Here is a 17,760-nt window from a genome sequence, read left to right on the forward strand (position 1 = left end):
AATTGTTTTACTTGCAAGAATTCAATAAGGAATATATAAACCTCTACGATTAGCTTTATTTAATGCTTAAATTTTATTTTAAGTATTGAAGTCGGGTTATTTAGATTGTTCAGTTTTAAATGCAAATTTTGACATTAGCATAATGTCGGTAATTAATACGTAGTTAATTACCGCCATCATTAAGTTATGGTGGAAAAAAATGGCTAGGCAGTTTGAACGCACGATGAAAACACATAATAAATGCACTTCATAATACTAGTGATTTTTGCTGTATTTCCTGGATACTTGTTTGGGCAATTACAAGTTAACTTATTATAAGAATTCTTAGTCTTGGCGCCATCAGTAATAATGGTTGTATCTTGAATAATTAGTGTGAACAAAGTGAGTACAAAGTAAATATTTATTAAGGACCCTTTCATTAATGTATTTAATTTCATTTGCCAGCCATTAAAACACAGCTATTGAGATAAGTAATTCGAGTTATGACTTCGGGAACAAATGAAGTTTTAAGCTTAAAAGTAATGTCACTTTCACATTCTCCAATTGATTCACAGGTATCTACATTAAGTTTACTTCCGGTGAGTTTTTTAAAAATACTTGAGTTTAATTTGTTAATTTAACTTCTAACGACAAAAGTGTAATTTGGAGAATGGAGAAGAAGAAGTTTTGTGTGTTGATAATATGTTTCCTCTTTTATTGCCAACAACTCAGTGGTAAGTATGAAAGAGCGTCCAATTTATCGATTTAATGAATAATTTTACAAATAAACTATTTTATTTCACTTCTTAAGCCGTTTATATTGCGGCGAGTCTTTTCATGCGTTTATTAGTATCACCAACTCGAGTATTATTAAGGCAAATGGGGTAGTTCTAAAAGTAGGTTACATTGTATTGAAAGACTATAATTTATTTCTTTTAGGTAGAACTTGTAGGTACAAAGAAACGCCACATGCTATACAATAATGAGGATAACTATTCCGATATAGATATTGGAGATTCATTGGATATTGTAGTTAAAGAAAGGGTAGACGAGGTTGGGCTATATAGCTTAACTTGCCAATTATTTTTCACATCAAATGAGGCTAGATTAACACAAAAGAAGTCATACAAATTTGCAGTGCTTTCTCCTTTCAATATTTCTCACCGATTATACAATTTAGATGAAGGTGCTATGGATAAGAAGACCATTTTTGTTGAAGTTTCACTAGAAAATATTTCACACCAAAGTATTACCCTTAGTAGTATGAAGCTTGAACCTATAAATATAAAAAAACTACCTGAACTAATATTTGAACTGGAAGATGTGAATTTAAAAAATAAGCATAACGAGCCTTTATATATCCAACCAAGATGTAAATACAACAAAATATTTAAATTTACGTTTCGCAGTAGAGGAGAATACAATAATTTAGGAACGAGTAGTAGAGAGGTTCTAGAACTTAAGCTTAGAATTGGATGGATTTCAGTATCATATGGAGATGGATGGCTTGACTCTTATAAAATTGATCTACCAATTCTATGCGATCAAAACAAATTGAATAAAGAGAAAAACGCAATTATTCTTAAAGCTGAATTACCATCAGTAAATAATAGGCAGGAAGAATTTAAAGTTTTTTTATATGTTACTAATAACTTAAGCATTGATCAAAAAGGCGTGAGCATTAGATTGGACTTTGACCAGCTTCTACCAATAATAATATTAGGAAATGACCGTTTATATTTAGAAGAGCTAAAAGCGGGGGAAACAGTTACATTGGAGCTGGATTGCCAGGCACTTGTATCGGGAGTTTATAACCTGAATGGAATTTACGTTTTTGACGAGTTAGAAGATAAAAAGGTAAGTGTATAAAATTATTATTAGCTCTTTATAACTGTAGATAGATTTGCCAACTAGAAGGTATTAATGAGATTTTAATTGTTTGAAGTTCGGATGAAGTAATAGTACTATATTTTCCCTAATACTAACGAAACTCTTCACCAAAAATTGTGAAACAATTATTTCAAACTCTATTACAAAATAACCATCTAGCTTTAATTATCCTATGAATTCTTGTGTTCAACTAATTAACTAAATTATATTGTTTGACTTTATCTCAAGTATTGTGTCATCTAGTTCTTGCTGCCTCTTTCTATTGTTGTAGTAATCTCTAATAAAGTTTCCAAAATCAAGTGCAATAGAAAGGATTGCCGGTGCTATCATAATTCCTGCTGTTGCAGAGACACAAAGAACAATTGTAGTTATCCAAAGAAAAACTTTGAAGGATTCTGAAGTAGAAAATGCTAGAAGTATAACACCAAGGAAGGTCGATATTACAGCATATATAACATTAGGCCCCATATCTAAAAGTGAATCTCGAATCCTTTCGACTCCGGAGTTTCTTTTTGTTAGTAGGAACAAATGAGTAATGTGTACAATATATTCAATTGAAAATGATACTGCTGTTGCTAGAACCATGAAAGCTACAATATCAAAGATAAGTCCAGTAATATACATAATCAATATTACTGTAATATTGATCCCTCCGACAACGAGTCCTATAAAAATACCAGTTAAAGGGTTTTGAATAATGCAAAGCATAATTGATACACCAAGTGTTATGTAAAGAAGAAGTTTCCAGACAATATAAAAGATATTAAGATCTCTCTCAGCCTCCAAAAACCAATCGCTGTAAATATATGTACCAGGAAAATCTTTCTCAAAAACTGTTTCGATTAAATTTGAGAGCCGATTCATTGTTTCAAAGTTATATTGCGAATTCGAAGGACTATGCTTTATCATAGTCATTATTCTAAATGATTGAATTCCTTCTGAAGGGTTTCCATTTTTGAATACAAGCATGGTTTCATCGTGCATTTCTGGAATAATATTTCTGATGAAAGGTGCACTTTCAGATAAGGTAGAAGCTGTAAGTTTTGAACTGAGTTTTGATACGACACAAATAGTATCTTCTTGAGATTCATCTCCTTTAAAAACCTTCCTATTTCTCCATTCATTCAGAAACTTGTAAAACTCTTCTTCGGGAGCATCATTAGGAGGTGGCTGTGGATTGTCCAAATCTGGAGAGCATTCTCTAACAAAAGATTGAATGTGGTCTGGGTCTTCTGGAGTATTTGTTCCAAAATGGAAAATTTCAAAATCATGAATCCAACTTACAATCGGTGTCATTATTGCTGGATCTTTTAATAAGACGTTATCAACCAAATTAATGAATTCCTCACGGACATGTTTATTGTTCCATGATACTTTGTCACTTCCTGGGAATACAAGGTACATCTGACGCGGTTCAGAACCCCATGATTTTGCTAATGTTTCTACAAAATAATGTAAAGTAGAGTTCGGGGGGAGGTATCTAACTGCACTAAACTCTGTATTAACATTTTTTCCAAACAATATTCCCAGTATAACTACCACAATGAAGAACAGGCATGCAAACAGCCTAAATGTAAAGTTGCACATTAGTCTCATAATTACATCGGCCTTAGAAGATTCCACCATTAATCTTCCAATCCAAATATCATGCATATCAATACTATCAATTGCATTCTGAATCGCAATGTTTCTATTATTTTTATAAGGTAAGTGGGGTTGATCCATTTTATTTGAAGTATCTTTAGAAGATAATTCGTTAAACACCATATTGTTCATCTCATTGAGTTCAATATTGCTTTTCCTTTGATGAAATTGCTCTTGCTTGCGTTGATTTGTAGATTTATCTCCCCACCATGTTTTGTATCTTTGATAATTTTTTACAACTTCGCTCCTTACTTTGTACACATGCCTAGTAAATATGGAAAGAATTGTACCTTTTCTGGAGTCGTTTGATGCTGAAAGAGAAACATTAGATGGCGAAGCAACACGCGTAAATGGATTTATACTGGATGAAATTTCCAATTTTTGCTGGCTATTGTTACTTCCAACAAACTTAGGTTCTTCAGGAATGAATAAATACTTCGACCTTTTATTATTAAGTTTAAATTTCAAAAATGGGAAAACATCGTATTTTCTACGATATATTCTCTTTTCATCTAATACAAAAGAAGGAAGGAAAATCAACCAATGGAAAATAAATAAATAGAGTATTCCAAAGCCAGCATGAATGCAATAATAACGCACGATTGGGAAGTCTACTACCGTCCCCAAAAATAGCGCTGCACAAGATGTAAGACAAGTAAGGGTAATTGAACTAAATACAACGGAACCTGAAACGGAAAGCCTGATTTTGAGAAGCGTATCGTTATCCCACATTTTTCTCTCAATATATTCAGGATATAGGTACCATTCATTTCTTGAATCAATAATTTTACCAGTGTTGGTAACGCGAATTTCATCAGCATTATCTTCCACTCCACTTGTGTGCTCACAGTCATTCTGTCCATATTCATGGTATAGATCCTGGTCTGAAGATACCTTATTTGATGGAATTTTATTTTCTTTTGAAACCACAAAATCTGTAGTAACATAAGTTTTTTCAGTCTGTTCAGATTGACTTCTCTCATTTGAATATGAATTCGACACAGAGCTTGAGTTAAAAGATGAAATTTCATTACTTGATTGATTTTGACCGTAAATTAACCCAACGCTTGTGCTACCATAACTATGGCTATTTCCGTGAATTATTTCGCTAGAATTATTATTATCCGCTTCTAAATACAAGAATCCCATCCATGGTTTGTAAATATATTGTGTTATTTCAAGAAAGACTTCATTACCGGAAACTCGAACATACTTAGGATTTAATAAAGGTAAATAATGAAACGGTACTCTAATATAGATCCGAGTCTTCATATAAGTTCTTACAGAAATTATCATGTAGCTTACAACAACTCCCAGCAACATGTGAATAAATAATGGCGTAAGAGGAGAGATTGGCACTCCAAATATCATTCCAGTTGCAAAACTACCCACAGTAGCATATACAGTTATCATAACAACAGTTGAAGATAATAATACCCTGGATCTTTTTGGAAATTTTCCGGATATGCAAACTGCCATAAAAATAATCATCAAGGCGAATGTTGCAAGCAATAGTGGAGTTTCTTTATTTGCCAATTCTGTGGTTTCAGACGAAACAAACTCCAAGGAATAATGAACAATCCCCCAATTGTTTGGGTAAATACTTACATCCTTCAAAGTTTCTGAACTTGTAGAATAGCCAAAAGTGTCTTGTTTTAATCCATTGCTTAGAGTCGCTGTAAAGTTATCTGAATTCTCGTTTTCTTGAAGCTTTCTGTTTTTTAATTTAATTGGGTTGCCTTTAGACTTCTCTTCAGTATTAATGATACTCACAAGTTTATTACGTCTCTGTACACTCTTAATATGGTCTGTGACTTTGTTTTCCCATGCAATTCTTACCTCTTCAGGAACAGTTGTATTTAATCTATATATAGAAAGCATTTCCTGTGTATTATGAATCTCGAATGGCCACTCAGGGAGATTCTCATCATATTTGTATTGATAAGGAAAATAAGACTGTTTTAATAAGTTTCCTGCTGCAAATTTGGCAATACTAATTCCGCCACAACAATCACCTGTAAACGCTTCATCAAAGTCCTTCTCAGAAAAAATCCCAGATGATTCATTTATCATAAAAAGACCAAATAAGGACAAAGCAACACAAGGTATCCCCGTAACCACAGATCCTGTTGGTTGATGATAACAAATATCCTCCCAGCCCCATTCTTTTCCTTTTTTGTCTACTACTTTTATTGCTTGAATTGACATTTCATTTCTCCAAATTTGTTTTAAAGTTACGTAATCTAAAAGAGATGATCCTGGTGGCCCCTTATTACTATATAAAATTGGGACGGTTACACTTTCTGGGCCAAACAACTTTCGTAGCTCTTCTTTATGAACGTTGTGAATCGACTTTGTAGGAAGAAATAAATCAAGAGATCCATTTACATCAAGATGAAATGGGTATAACTTCATCAAACCTAAAGCAACTATTAAACCAAACATTAGCCCCATTACATTCCCTATAATCAGCAGAGATCTAGGGTACACAGCTGCAACCAGAGAAATGTGTTTACCAATTTTCTTTGTGTACTTATCAAATAAGTGGGTGCCATGAAGGCACTTTAATATAGAAAATAAAATTGATCCATTATTCTTGTCATTATTTGAAGGGACCTGATTTGCGTCATTTGCAATTTTAGATTGAGACCTTTTCCTTCGAATATAATTAATAGCTCTTCCAAAAATACAACTTGAACTATTTTCTCGTTTCTGAAAAAGACTTCCAACTTTGGGCTGTTCATCAATTTTCTTTTTTTCATCTATCATATTTTTATCTAATTTAAAAGAATAAAATAAGTCGTCACTAATAAATACACTATTTTTATATTCCAATTGTTCTGGGGTGGATTTTGGGCAGTTGCATGTTTCCTCCAGTGGTATTTCGATATCTGATTTTAAATCCTCATCATTGAGAAAACTCTCCTCCATGTGATGCGTCTTCTCCGTCATTTCTCTACTCCATTTAGAAGATTAAAAATGCAAAACCAAAAAAAAAATGCGTGATCTTGCCTGAGGAAGAATTGATATTCGCAACTTAGAAGTTCTTCGCAGACCTCTGGTCTATTGATGAGTTTTTGTTGAAGTATATTCTCCTTTATAGCAAGCTAATTCAACTCTTGAGCTATGCTTTGTTCGATTGCGGCGACATCCCCCTTAATACTGGAAGCATAGATCATTTTCAAGCGCCAAAAGCTGAATAACTGAACAAACTAGAAAATCGAGCCGAAAACAGCTGTACAAATTTACTATAAACACACTATGCATATACAGGTTATAATAGTTAAATATTTTCATAAGGCCTAACGCCAAAATGATTATAAGTTTATTTGATTATTCACAGTTTTTTCTTTCAAAAGAGATTAAATTTTACATGATGATACCAAAAATGGAACTTCTGCAGCAAGCCATGGCGCCAGGCCTAAAGCTAGAATATGAGCAATACCAAATTTTGGGCAATTTCTTAGCCAAAGAGGAATGAAATGAGTATCCATACAAATCTTTCCACCTCTATACATTTTCAAAGTTTTCCCATCCAACTCTGGAATTTCAACTTCGAATGGAGTAATAGGATACTTCTCAGGTATCTAAAACTCGTTAAAATTTCCAAAAATTTAAACCCAGATATATTTATGTTTTTTCGACTTACATTAAAGCGAAATGCAAATTCGTATCTTTTTAAGTTGTGAGTGTACCAACAAACTCCTTCCCATCTATAACTAGTAAATTAGACAATATGAAAAATGTGTTAACCTTACTTTGTTCCATCTTGAAGTGGCTTAATATTGAACCACTCTTCTCCTGAATCTTTTAATAATGCTACATATCCTATTAATACCTTCAGCTCCTCTTTTAGTCTCTCTGGCCATAAATTATCTAATGGGCCTGCATTAATAGTGATTTGAGGCAATTTCTCTAAAATTGAATAATTATTCATTTTTTAAGTTGAATTATTTCGGCACGCGCATTTATCTCAAATAATTAACGATAGAAATGCTTAAAATTAATCCAGTTGCAAAAATAAAAATGCAAATACCAGAAATTGAGCTTAATGAAATCTCTATATAATGTCCATGAAATAATGTAAATTTGGCGTATACTATAATCGAGGTCATTATATAAATGCAATCTGTAACAAGGCTATAACCAAATATAATGTAGGTGCATAGATTTAGCTTTATATCATTATTATTCATTTCTTGTTTTAAAATAATTAAATTTTTTTGTGCCTGAAAAAAAAGATTATAAACATAAATCAAGTTTACTATTTCCATTATGAAAATTGATGCGAAACAAATCGTTGAAAGTACATTCATAATATTAAAAGAGTTCAGTATAGATGCAGTAGAAATCGATGGGACTTTTGTAGAAATGGCTACGATTGATACTCCAAGATAGTTAAACTGATTTATTAAGTGAAGAGAAAATATAATTTTAATACTTGATTTGTCAAAGCTCCAAATGTGCCGCAGAAAAGAAAAGATCATTACTGTGCAAACTAGTCTATTGACCATCATGAAGCAATACATTTTTATTATTGACTCAAATAATGATCCGAATATAGTAACTAGCATCGAAAATACGGAAAGTATTATAATCCCATAGTTAAGTTTAAAAAATCTCGAGCAAAATGATTCAAAACTATTATTTTTCGTAGATTCAGAGCCGCTATAAATATACTTATTCTCTTGTAAACTATCTACGGTGATGATCTCCATCATTATTTTCGAATATATTTATTCAGAATTATTAATTTATCTACTGCAATAATAATAACAATGCATGCATGCCCACCTGCATGAAATTGATCAGAATATTATTATTTGTCAAAGAATTAGCTTTGTGCCCCGTCCAAAAAAAAAATAAAAATTTGGCCGGTTAATATTATTAACCCCATATAGAAGAGCAATTAATCTAAAAAAATAACCACAAAACCGCCAAAAAAGTCTGTTGTGGCGCGGTTAATGTGGGAAAAAATGTAGAAATTATAGATTTTCCTTGCTTTGAATAACTTGAAACATATCTTTGGAAAACTGTATAGGCTAGCGCTATAAAAAATAGCTCTTTTGTTATTGCAAGTGTTATTATGGTCGATTATCTGTTTTTATCCTTAATATTAGTCTATATTTCTTAATGGGCTTAAAAACAATCTGAAATATAGTATAAAAAGATATTTGGGGCTTTATCATTTGTTTTGTATAGAGATGGCTGGAGGCAGTTTAAAAATAATAAATTGTTTATATTTCTTGTTGGTTTCACTTTATCTCTTTAGATTTGTAATCAGTGAATCAAGTTACTTAAATGATGTTGAGATCATCAAAAATAAGATCCCAAATTTTATTGAAATAGTCTCGAAGAATAATATTGAAATGAGTGAAGGGGATATAGAGAAGGTTAACGAGAAACAAGGTAGGATAGGGCTCTTTCAAAATACTCCTAAACAAATAAGTGGCATTAGAACGCCTACTAGGTAAGTAAGACTATTTTCTAAACAAAGTTTATCCACTTTATAATAGGCCTAAAGCGGCTAAGAATCTGGAAGAATTTAATCTTCCAAAGGTTGAAACAGGGGGGGATAATATTGAACTTAAACTTGAAGAAATTAAAGAAAAAATAAAAGGAATAAAAGATACTGTATTCGATTACAATAATACCGAAAGTAGTCAGGAATCAATTCCAGTATTAGGGTACCCAACTAAATTTGATCATAAGAGCCTAAATGCAGAGAAAAATATCTCTCAGTTATTGAATACTGATTTAAAAGCCGAAAATTTGATGAAAGGTCTAGATTTGTTTGATGAGGAGTATAGTGTAGAAAGTTCATTTAATAAAGCTACTACAACTGACCAGAAAAAGTAAGTTTCTATTGATATGCTGATTTTCCTGACGTTGATTTTTTTTTCTGCTTAGAGTTTTAGAAACCAAACAAATAAATCAACCAAACTGGAAGGGCTCTGCAAGGCATCTAATTAAATCCGGTCCAATAAAAGAAGAATTATATAATAAACTGGATGAAGAAGGAAGATCGGTTGTAGCTGAGTTTGAAAACACCCATAAAAAGCCAGAAATGTATGAGCTTCACTATCCAGATGAAAATATAGATTCTGTAAAAGATCCCGAAGATTTGTCAATCCAAGAAAAACAATTAAATTCTAAACTTATACTAGTAAACGAAATCCCATCAGGAGAAATGATGTATGCAGAGAATTTTTCTTATGAAGGAGAGCAGCATTCAAATAATAAAAGAAAAGAAAATGCATTATTATCTACTCCTGAGCAAATAGAATACTTCGATTTTGAGGATCTGAAAAAGGATGAAACTAAAAAATTTTCTGAAGAGAAAAATATGAAACTTAATACGAAAAAGAAAGATAATAAAAATACCAAGGGAAAAACAAAGCATAAAAAGATACTTGAAAAACAAGACTTCTCAAGTCCAAAATTGAGTCCTGAACCCAAAAATAGGCTTGATAGATTTCAAAATTCCCTCACTATTCCTATAGGTTGTAAAGATAAAAATAAAACCTTGCCAAAAAAATACAGTAAAGAATATCTTAAGTATGGATATGATGACCTTCAATTTGAGATTGATGAAAATATTTCATTGAATCCCACTCTTCCCTCAATTACTACTAGCATGCAAAACAATCTTTTGAAGGAAGGTGTAGGTTATAATTCTAGCTTAACTCTCAAACTGAAAAAAACACTAAAAAAAAAAGACTCTGAAGGTTATAGTGAGCTATTTGGCATTTCCAGCGAAAACTCTGAAGATGGCAATATTCCAATAACTAGGGATACTCAATTTTTGCAAATTATTCAGCACAAAATGCCAAAAAGAAGTAATAAACAACTTGGAAGTTCTATGAAACCTAAATTACTTAATACCAAGGACATGCTACGCAATGAAGCTTCTAGTGAAACTTTCGTATTAGACAGAAATAAAGGCTCTGATGAATGTTATTCTGAGATATTTGAGAGCAGTGGCACAAAAAATTGTGAGCAAACTGCATGTGTTAAAATCGGGGACTTAATATGCACTCCTCAAAATGATATTGATGTAAAAAAAATTAATGTGCCAAAATCAAATCTACCAAAAAGAAGGAACAGATAGGATTTTGATAGATACAAATTATAATATTTTGTTATAAGATTGCATTTAACCATAAATTTTCTCTAATTGCACAAAATAACGAGTTTGCTTAAATTCACTAGTTTTTTTTTAGGTGAAGAAATAAGCCAAAATTACCCGCCTTCTGAATCAAAATTATTAGATCAGACTTGTAATAAAAAGTTTTAAAATGAACATATTAGTGAGGAATAGAAGCAAATATAGGTTTCGAATGTCTAGAACGAGGTTTTTTTCAATATGTATTATATTAATTTTATTGCTTTTTCAAGAAAGTGAGTGCAATAAAGTTGATATAAAAAGTTTTTATCAAGCAGTTCAAGCAACGAGAGGTAAGAAATAAGGCAATTTAACAAATTAAATTAACTTTAATTTAGAATATAATTCAAAGAAGAAAAAGTTTACTAAATTTGATAATAAAGTTATTGGAAATATTCAAAGAGAAGTAGAGATTTCTGTTGAAAATAAAGGTAACTTTTACAATCATCCAGAGATTATAAAGGAATACAATATTAAAAATAATACATTTGTCAAATTGTGGCTATCCGATATTGAATTAAAATATAGTGGATTATTTGCTTTTGGTGGGGATATTGCCACAGTTAAAGGACAAAAAGGTCTTGAAGATCAAGAGCAAGAAGAATTTGAAATAAACAAAATAATAGAAGAAAATAGATTGTTAGATAAATTGAATTTACTAAGGCAGCATGATATAGAAGCTACTGACTCTGGAGATATATCTCCCTTTGATGAAGTTACAAGAAAAAAGATACTTGCATCTGGAATCAAGATTGTTTATCAGAAATCAGATAGCCAACCCACCTCCACGACCCTAAAAAAAGTAATTGACGACGTTAATGCTCCTGATGATTTGGAAGACGAAGATGATACCATTATTCTAATTACTCCAAACCAACAGATTGCAGCATTAGAGATTCTTGCAGGAAGGAAGTTGATTCATGCTATACAATTAAATATTGAAATTGATGAAACTGTAACTGAATCCAAAAATTTAATAGAATCTAGTGTAGGCCTTGAATATGAAGAAAAGAACTTCCCTGAGTGCGTTGAAATTAAAAAGAATTTGATACAAAAAATAGGTAAATTAAAGTTAGAAAATGCAAATCTAAGCATGCGTGCGCAGAAACTTAGGAATAAAGAGAGAAAAACAAAAGAATACAGAAATATTCTGGAAAATATAGAAAGAAATAAAGAAAGTTTACACAATCAAAATATTGAGCTGCTAAAAATTGAAAAAAGAATTCAACAGCTTTCTGTAGAAGATAGAATGGAAGATAAAGTAGAGAACAAAATAGAAGATAGTAATCAGTTGGAAGCCAAACCTGAAGAACTTCAAGACAGCGAGGCATCCTTAAAGAAAAAGGAACGAAGAAAAGTTATTATTGCTGCCATATTGGAAGAGGCTAAGAGAAGAAAATTAGCTGAGAAAAATAAAGAAACTGCACAATTTAGTCAAAATAATACAAATTCTGAAGGAAGCAATGTAGATAAAAAAAGTGTAGAATCCAATGAAGGCATAAAACCCAAGGAGGAACTCCAAGATTCAGAAATTAAAGAGATCCGACGAATCGCAAAGATGTTGGTATGGCTGCAAGAGAACAATCCCAAAACATCAGCAAGCGCCGAAACCAGAGGCGAAAGAGGGGCGTCTGCCATCAAAAACCTTAGAAAATTGTATATTTCAGACGGAGAACATTTCAAAAAAGTTGCCGAGAAAATCAAAAATAACTTTGAAGAAAAGGTCTTCGAAAATAAGCAAAAAGAAAGCAGTAAACGCAATGCTCCAAGAATAGACAGTAACTCGAATTCAAAAGGGGAAACCAGTCAAAATACTAAACAAGATTGAAAGGCAATATATTTTCACGATTTTGCTTTATTATATTTCCGTGGTTTTAAAATCTTGCTATATAACACTAACAATATCGGCGCCATGTATTTGTCTATCCCTTTTAAGAATATCGGAGACAAGAATAAATTTGCTTTAGAGAAATCATCAAATCTTGGAGAATATCTAGGCTTTGGTTATTCAATGATGCTTGCATGTATTGATTGAATCTCCTTTCTGCTGTTTTGGGTTTGAACCTACCCGGAATCCAGAGGAGTTTGTGATATTGCCATATTCAATCGCTGAGATAACCTTAGGCCTGGTTTATATGATTTTAATTGAAGTTCGGAGCATGGATATCGCTTATATTGTGGAATTACAGATTTCAATAGTTATACGTCTTGAAGTATTAGCTTTATAAATACTATTTCGAGAAAAATATGGAGTTATATTTGAGTCTTCAGGTTGTGTAATAATATGAGCTGACAATATTTGGATTTTAGCCCTTTTTGTATAACTTTTAACTTAAGCGATAAAATACAATGATGATTTCGCTCCCTCTACTGACTTATTTTTTGAGGAAGGTTGCGATTCCGGAATCAATATTTATATCTGAGTATTTTATTTTTATATTTTAGTACTTTAATTTTATGTTTTAATTTTGACTTTATTCCGGCTGCACGGCCCGCCGACAGATTAGTACGCACAAATTGGCGGTAAAGACATGATTTTTTTTGCAGTTATTGCAGGTAACGTCGATAACGAATATAGATTTTTTTTTGTGAATACTAATACTACTTTAGGAATCCAACGCCTGGGACTGCACTGTTACGTGAAGGCTATTTTGTTAACTAATCATTGGCCAGAAGAGATTCAATTGTTAGTTCTTCCCGTCTAACGAGGAGTAATAATAAAAGAATGCAATCCGAGTATTTAAGTTGCTGACAACAAAAGAAAAATACTCTTAAGCTCCTGATAAAGATCTCCTATTTGAAATTGTTAATTTATTTATTTATGTGAATCTTGAAGAGATGAGACTAACGCTTATTATATTATTTATTAATACATTTATTCCAATTCTTTCAAAAAAGTCCTCTAAAACTAGTTACAATCCAGACAATATACTGGTAGGGGTAGATAATCAAAAAAACGATCATATATACAACTCTCAATATAGAATAAGAGTCAGAAAAATGGACCCGTTCTTTAGAACAGTTGTAATTAAAGGGATTGAACCCAATTTTCCTAATGATATTAATGCTGATGGAACAAGCCCTCTTTCTGAGAACATATATTCAAAACTTCCAATTAGGCTTCATGTTCCAATTATTCCAATCGACAATTCTGTAAAAATTAGAAGAATGCCAGTAATTTCTCAAAGTTCCCAAAGACTTCCTTTAGAGGCAAGCGAAAGGTTATTCTCGTATGCAATAGGTATCTGCAAAATACCTTCTTTGTGGTATCTCGAGCTCATATACTGTATGCATAAAGGAGTTACACACTTTACAACGGGTATTCTTACAAGCTATACTCTCCAAGATATTATTGGTGCATCACTAGCATCTATGGATCTTCCAAGTGAAAGTTTTAGTTTAGCTAAATGTAAGGCCTCAATATCTCTTTTTAGTGACATAGCAATAAACAAAAAAAATTCGGAAGTCTGCAGTATGATGCTGACGTGCCTTACTTCTAAAGAATTTCTGAGGAATAATAAAAATCAAGTTAGGAAATTAGAAAAAGAAATTACTGATGTTTACAAAGATAAACCACCGTTCTTTAGAGGCCAACAACCCAGATCTTATGCCCAGAAAATCATTGTTGGAATATTAATGGCAAGAAGGGAAAAAGGTTATGGGCCTGCCGCTAGTAAAAGTGATGGAAAAAAGATAAAATTTCCTGATAAACTATTCTATGTGATACGATACTTCAACTTTATAATGATTCTAACTGAATACTTAATTAGACAGGGACTTAAAGATATTGATGCATTTGAGATTTCTCCAAAGGCCTATATGAAAATTGGAGATAAAAGTTTACTTCAGCCAACTCCCATTAAAATGATTGCAAAATGCGCACGTCTGATTATTAATGCTCATTTATCAAACAATTCAGTGGATTATTTATCTTATTTTGATAAGACAGGCTTCTGCCCATTCTCAAATGTAATAATACAGCACGCATGCACTGAATTAGTTTCTATGGGATTTATAAATAGTGAAATTGAAATTCCAAAGAATATTTCAATAGACGAGCTTGAATATTTAGCATACCCTCACCTTGCCCATTCAAGAGAAATTGTCAAAGAACAGCCGACCAAAAAAATAAAAGATAAAATATCGAGTCAAGTAAAAAGTGCTGACTTGAGTTCGAAGAGTAGAGGAGCTTTCAAACGAACTATTAAACAAAAAAAAGCTTTAGAAAATCAATCTCTCAAGAAAAAAGCGCAAGTTCAGTTAAGTGATAAAGGAGCAATATTGAATAACCGTTCAGTTGTTACCCATTTAAATATTCCAAAAAATCTTGCAAACAAAACATCAAATGAAAGTAAAAAAACAGAGATAGAAAGCTATGCTAGTTCAAATTCGACGTCAAATTTAGGATTTAAAAAACAGCTCGAAGATATTCTTTCAACTATAGATATTGACTGAGAAAATAGATAATCCATAAATATTCTATAATTTTATTGAATTATAGATTATTAAAACTCATAATAAATATAATTTTTTCTGTGATCCCAAGGCAATAATCAGACTGTTCCGTTAAATATTATGCATTTATTTGAATTACTTGACATACAAATTTTTTTAAGATGAAAATATCAGGAAAAACTATTGTATGTAGAGAGCAATTTGCCAAACTAGCTTTCATCACTGTTAGAATGAAATCAAATTTAATATTAGTTTCTATACTTACTTTTTTGATTTTTTTTAATTTTGTAAATTCAAGCTCGATAGATCATGCCCAAGTCAAGCATGTAGAGTCCATAAGAGATAGTATATTTGAGGATATATTGGCTCAGATGAACCTGACAAATGAAAAGATTTTGAAAGATGAGCAAATGAACTTATATTATATTTATTTTAATGAAACTTCAGCATACGAACACGAAAAGTGTGATTACCAAATAAATACACTTAAATTTGTAAATAAAACACATACATGTTACATTCTTGGAGATAAAAATAACAAGCTATTTGATGAGCTTTCATTTATAATAAATCAAGATAGAAATTCAACTGATGAAATATACCTAAAAGATCTATACAATATTAAAAACATATCAAAAATTACAGATAAGTTGGAACTCGAGAATACTAATTCAAAAATTAACTTTGGCATTCAAAGCCAGCCAAACTTCCGTTCATTAGCGAGCTTTCATGAACTTAATCACAACGAAATTAACTACAGACGAAATAAATTAAAAAGAAGATATCTTGACGATGATATGGACGATAGCAAACTTTCAAAAAAAGAAAAGAAAAAAAGAAAGAAAAGAAAAAAAATGCTTAAAAAGAGAGAGAAAGAACTCAGAGAAAAAAGAAAAAAATATAGATCGCCTTTAGATAAATTGAGATCTACTATGAAATGGATGGCATGCATAGAGATATCATTGGCCGTTTGTAGTTGTTGTTTTGCTCTAGTACAGGCTGTTGTACTTCCATTTATTTCCCCTATTCCGTTTGGATCGAGAATACAACCTATGAATGGGCAACCAATAAGAGGATTCGAAGACTACGGTTTCTACGGAGGCTTTCAACAAAGTAATGGTGTTTATAATGGGTTGCCTCTAAATAATGGAAATATAAACGGAAATCACCTTAGCTGCAATGGCAATTGCAACTGTAATAACGGAATAAAAGGTACTTTAGGGAATACATTAGGTATTAGTGGAAGTATAATTGGAAATAATTTATTCAGTAGAATGGGGCAATTGCAGAGAAATGGAAATGCATAACTGTATATTTCATAATAATGCGAAATCTCAAACAAATAGAATAAACAAAGACTGAAATTGAAAATTGAATTGCTTTAGGTATTATATATATTTAATTACTTTGTAGAATAATCGTTATCGTTTTCACTCTCAAATTCATCTTCATCTTCAAATTCCTCGATTTCATCCTCCTCAAATCCAGAATTTGTGTCATCCATGGCATTTCCATAAACACCCTGTTTTAAAAAATGAGTGCTTTGCGGTTGAATTAATTGATCTCCAATTATGCTTCTGCTGGGTTTATAGGAAATATTGCTCGTGTTTACATCGCGAGATTCTAAGTCAATATTATCTTGCTTTAATTGAGCTATAAATTCAACTGGGGAGAAAGACGTTTTTTTGTTACTTTCTTTGTTATTTGTATCAAAGATATTTTCATATTTAATAGATAGCTCATCACCATTTTTTTTTCTTCTTAATAGATCTTTAACTTCATCTAATAAGGTGTCCTTATCTTGGCTTACTTCGCCTTCTTGAGCTAAATTTTGTAAGTTAAGTTTATCTTTTTCATGAATAGTCTCCCGGAACATTCTTCCATTTAATGAATATGGATACGACTCATGGCAACTAGTCCACTTTCTATTTTCTTGAGCTTTTCTTAAGTTATTATTTCTTATATACTTTATTTCCTCTTCTGACTTTTTCAATATAATGGGAAGTTGAAGGTTCAACAAATCAACACTTTCAGTACCTTCCTCGATCATATTTGAGAAGTCAAACTCTTCGTTACTTACAAATCCTGCTCTTCCTGCTTGAAAGCATGCGGATCTTGAAACCTCATCCTTGGTATCCATATTCGGGAAAATCGGTGATACAATTGGTTGGAATGCGTCTAACCACCATTTTAATTTTCTTGCACAGTAGTTTATATAAGCAGATTGTTCAGTATAATCTTCATTTTTCACATATACAAATGATAATGAATTTTTTGCCGATGGAAATTTATTTAAATACCATCCTGGAATAATTTGGCTCGAATGTCTAATATACAATGTAAGTACATACGCTCTGATTATTGAAAAAAGTCTATTGGGATTCATATTCTCTCTTTTTATATTTGATTTATGGGCAAATTTAATTATTTTCCAAAGAATCGATTGAATAAGTTTTCTCACTCTGAGCTGATACTCAAGACCATGAAGTATAAATGATTTCTCTATTAATTGGTCCAAAGTAAATACACTTAGGGAACGTGATAATTGAGGAAAATGGTCTTGGTGCATACATAGAGAGATATCATTGCATTTAGAATCAACTTCTAAGTTGATACGTGAATCTGGA

General features: G+C 31.7%; 9 protein-coding genes across 9 annotated transcripts; 6 read left to right on the plus strand and 3 right to left on the minus strand.

The window, feature by feature from the left end:
* Nucleotides 1–948: 948 nt before the first annotated feature.
* Chro.80422 (hypothetical protein) lies at nucleotides 949–1,848 on the plus strand. The annotated part of the gene is made up of 1 exon (XM_661930.1): nucleotides 949–1,848. The coding sequence occupies one exon, from the start codon at nucleotides 949–951 to the stop codon at nucleotides 1,846–1,848; it is 900 nt and encodes a 299-aa protein (XP_667022.1).
* Nucleotides 1,849–2,067: 219 nt separating this feature from the next.
* On the minus strand, nucleotides 2,068–6,465 carry Chro.80421 (hypothetical protein). Its single annotated transcript, XM_661931.1, has 1 exon — nucleotides 2,068–6,465. The coding sequence occupies one exon, from the start codon at nucleotides 6,463–6,465 to the stop codon at nucleotides 2,068–2,070; it is 4,398 nt and encodes a 1,465-aa protein (XP_667023.1).
* Nucleotides 6,466–7,481: 1,016 nt separating this feature from the next.
* On the minus strand, nucleotides 7,482–8,234 carry Chro.80420 (hypothetical protein). The annotated part of the gene is made up of 1 exon (XM_661932.1): nucleotides 7,482–8,234. The coding sequence occupies one exon, from the start codon at nucleotides 8,232–8,234 to the stop codon at nucleotides 7,482–7,484; it is 753 nt and encodes a 250-aa protein (XP_667024.1).
* A 483-nt stretch (nucleotides 8,235–8,717) lies between these two features.
* Nucleotides 8,718–8,987, plus strand: Chro.80417 (hypothetical protein). Its single annotated transcript, XM_661933.1, has 1 exon — nucleotides 8,718–8,987. The coding sequence occupies one exon, from the start codon at nucleotides 8,718–8,720 to the stop codon at nucleotides 8,985–8,987; it is 270 nt and encodes an 89-aa protein (XP_667025.1).
* A 593-nt stretch (nucleotides 8,988–9,580) lies between these two features.
* Chro.80416 (hypothetical protein) lies at nucleotides 9,581–10,624 on the plus strand. The annotated part of the gene is made up of 1 exon (XM_661934.1): nucleotides 9,581–10,624. One exon carries the CDS (start codon nucleotides 9,581–9,583, stop codon nucleotides 10,622–10,624), a length of 1,044 nt encoding a protein of 347 aa, XP_667026.1.
* Nucleotides 10,625–11,771: 1,147 nt separating this feature from the next.
* On the plus strand, nucleotides 11,772–12,506 carry Chro.80415 (hypothetical protein). Its single annotated transcript, XM_661935.1, has 1 exon — nucleotides 11,772–12,506. The coding sequence occupies one exon, from the start codon at nucleotides 11,772–11,774 to the stop codon at nucleotides 12,504–12,506; it is 735 nt and encodes a 244-aa protein (XP_667027.1).
* Nucleotides 12,507–13,516: 1,010 nt separating this feature from the next.
* Chro.80414 (hypothetical protein) lies at nucleotides 13,517–15,133 on the plus strand. The annotated part of the gene is made up of 1 exon (XM_661936.1): nucleotides 13,517–15,133. One exon carries the CDS (start codon nucleotides 13,517–13,519, stop codon nucleotides 15,131–15,133), a length of 1,617 nt encoding a protein of 538 aa, XP_667028.1.
* Nucleotides 15,134–15,294: 161 nt separating this feature from the next.
* Chro.80413 (hypothetical protein) lies at nucleotides 15,295–16,440 on the plus strand. Its single annotated transcript, XM_661937.1, has 1 exon — nucleotides 15,295–16,440. The coding sequence occupies one exon, from the start codon at nucleotides 15,295–15,297 to the stop codon at nucleotides 16,438–16,440; it is 1,146 nt and encodes a 381-aa protein (XP_667029.1).
* Nucleotides 16,441–16,535: 95 nt separating this feature from the next.
* Nucleotides 16,536–17,702, minus strand: Chro.80412 (hypothetical protein). The annotated part of the gene is made up of 1 exon (XM_661938.1): nucleotides 16,536–17,702. The coding sequence occupies one exon, from the start codon at nucleotides 17,700–17,702 to the stop codon at nucleotides 16,536–16,538; it is 1,167 nt and encodes a 388-aa protein (XP_667030.1).
* Between the last annotated feature and the right edge of the window lie 58 nt (nucleotides 17,703–17,760).

This window comes from Cryptosporidium hominis (genome assembly GCF_000006425.1).
Source record: "Cryptosporidium hominis TU502 chromosome 8 CHRO018133, whole genome shotgun sequence".
Lineage (NCBI taxonomy): Eukaryota > Apicomplexa > Conoidasida > Eucoccidiorida > Cryptosporidiidae > Cryptosporidium > Cryptosporidium hominis.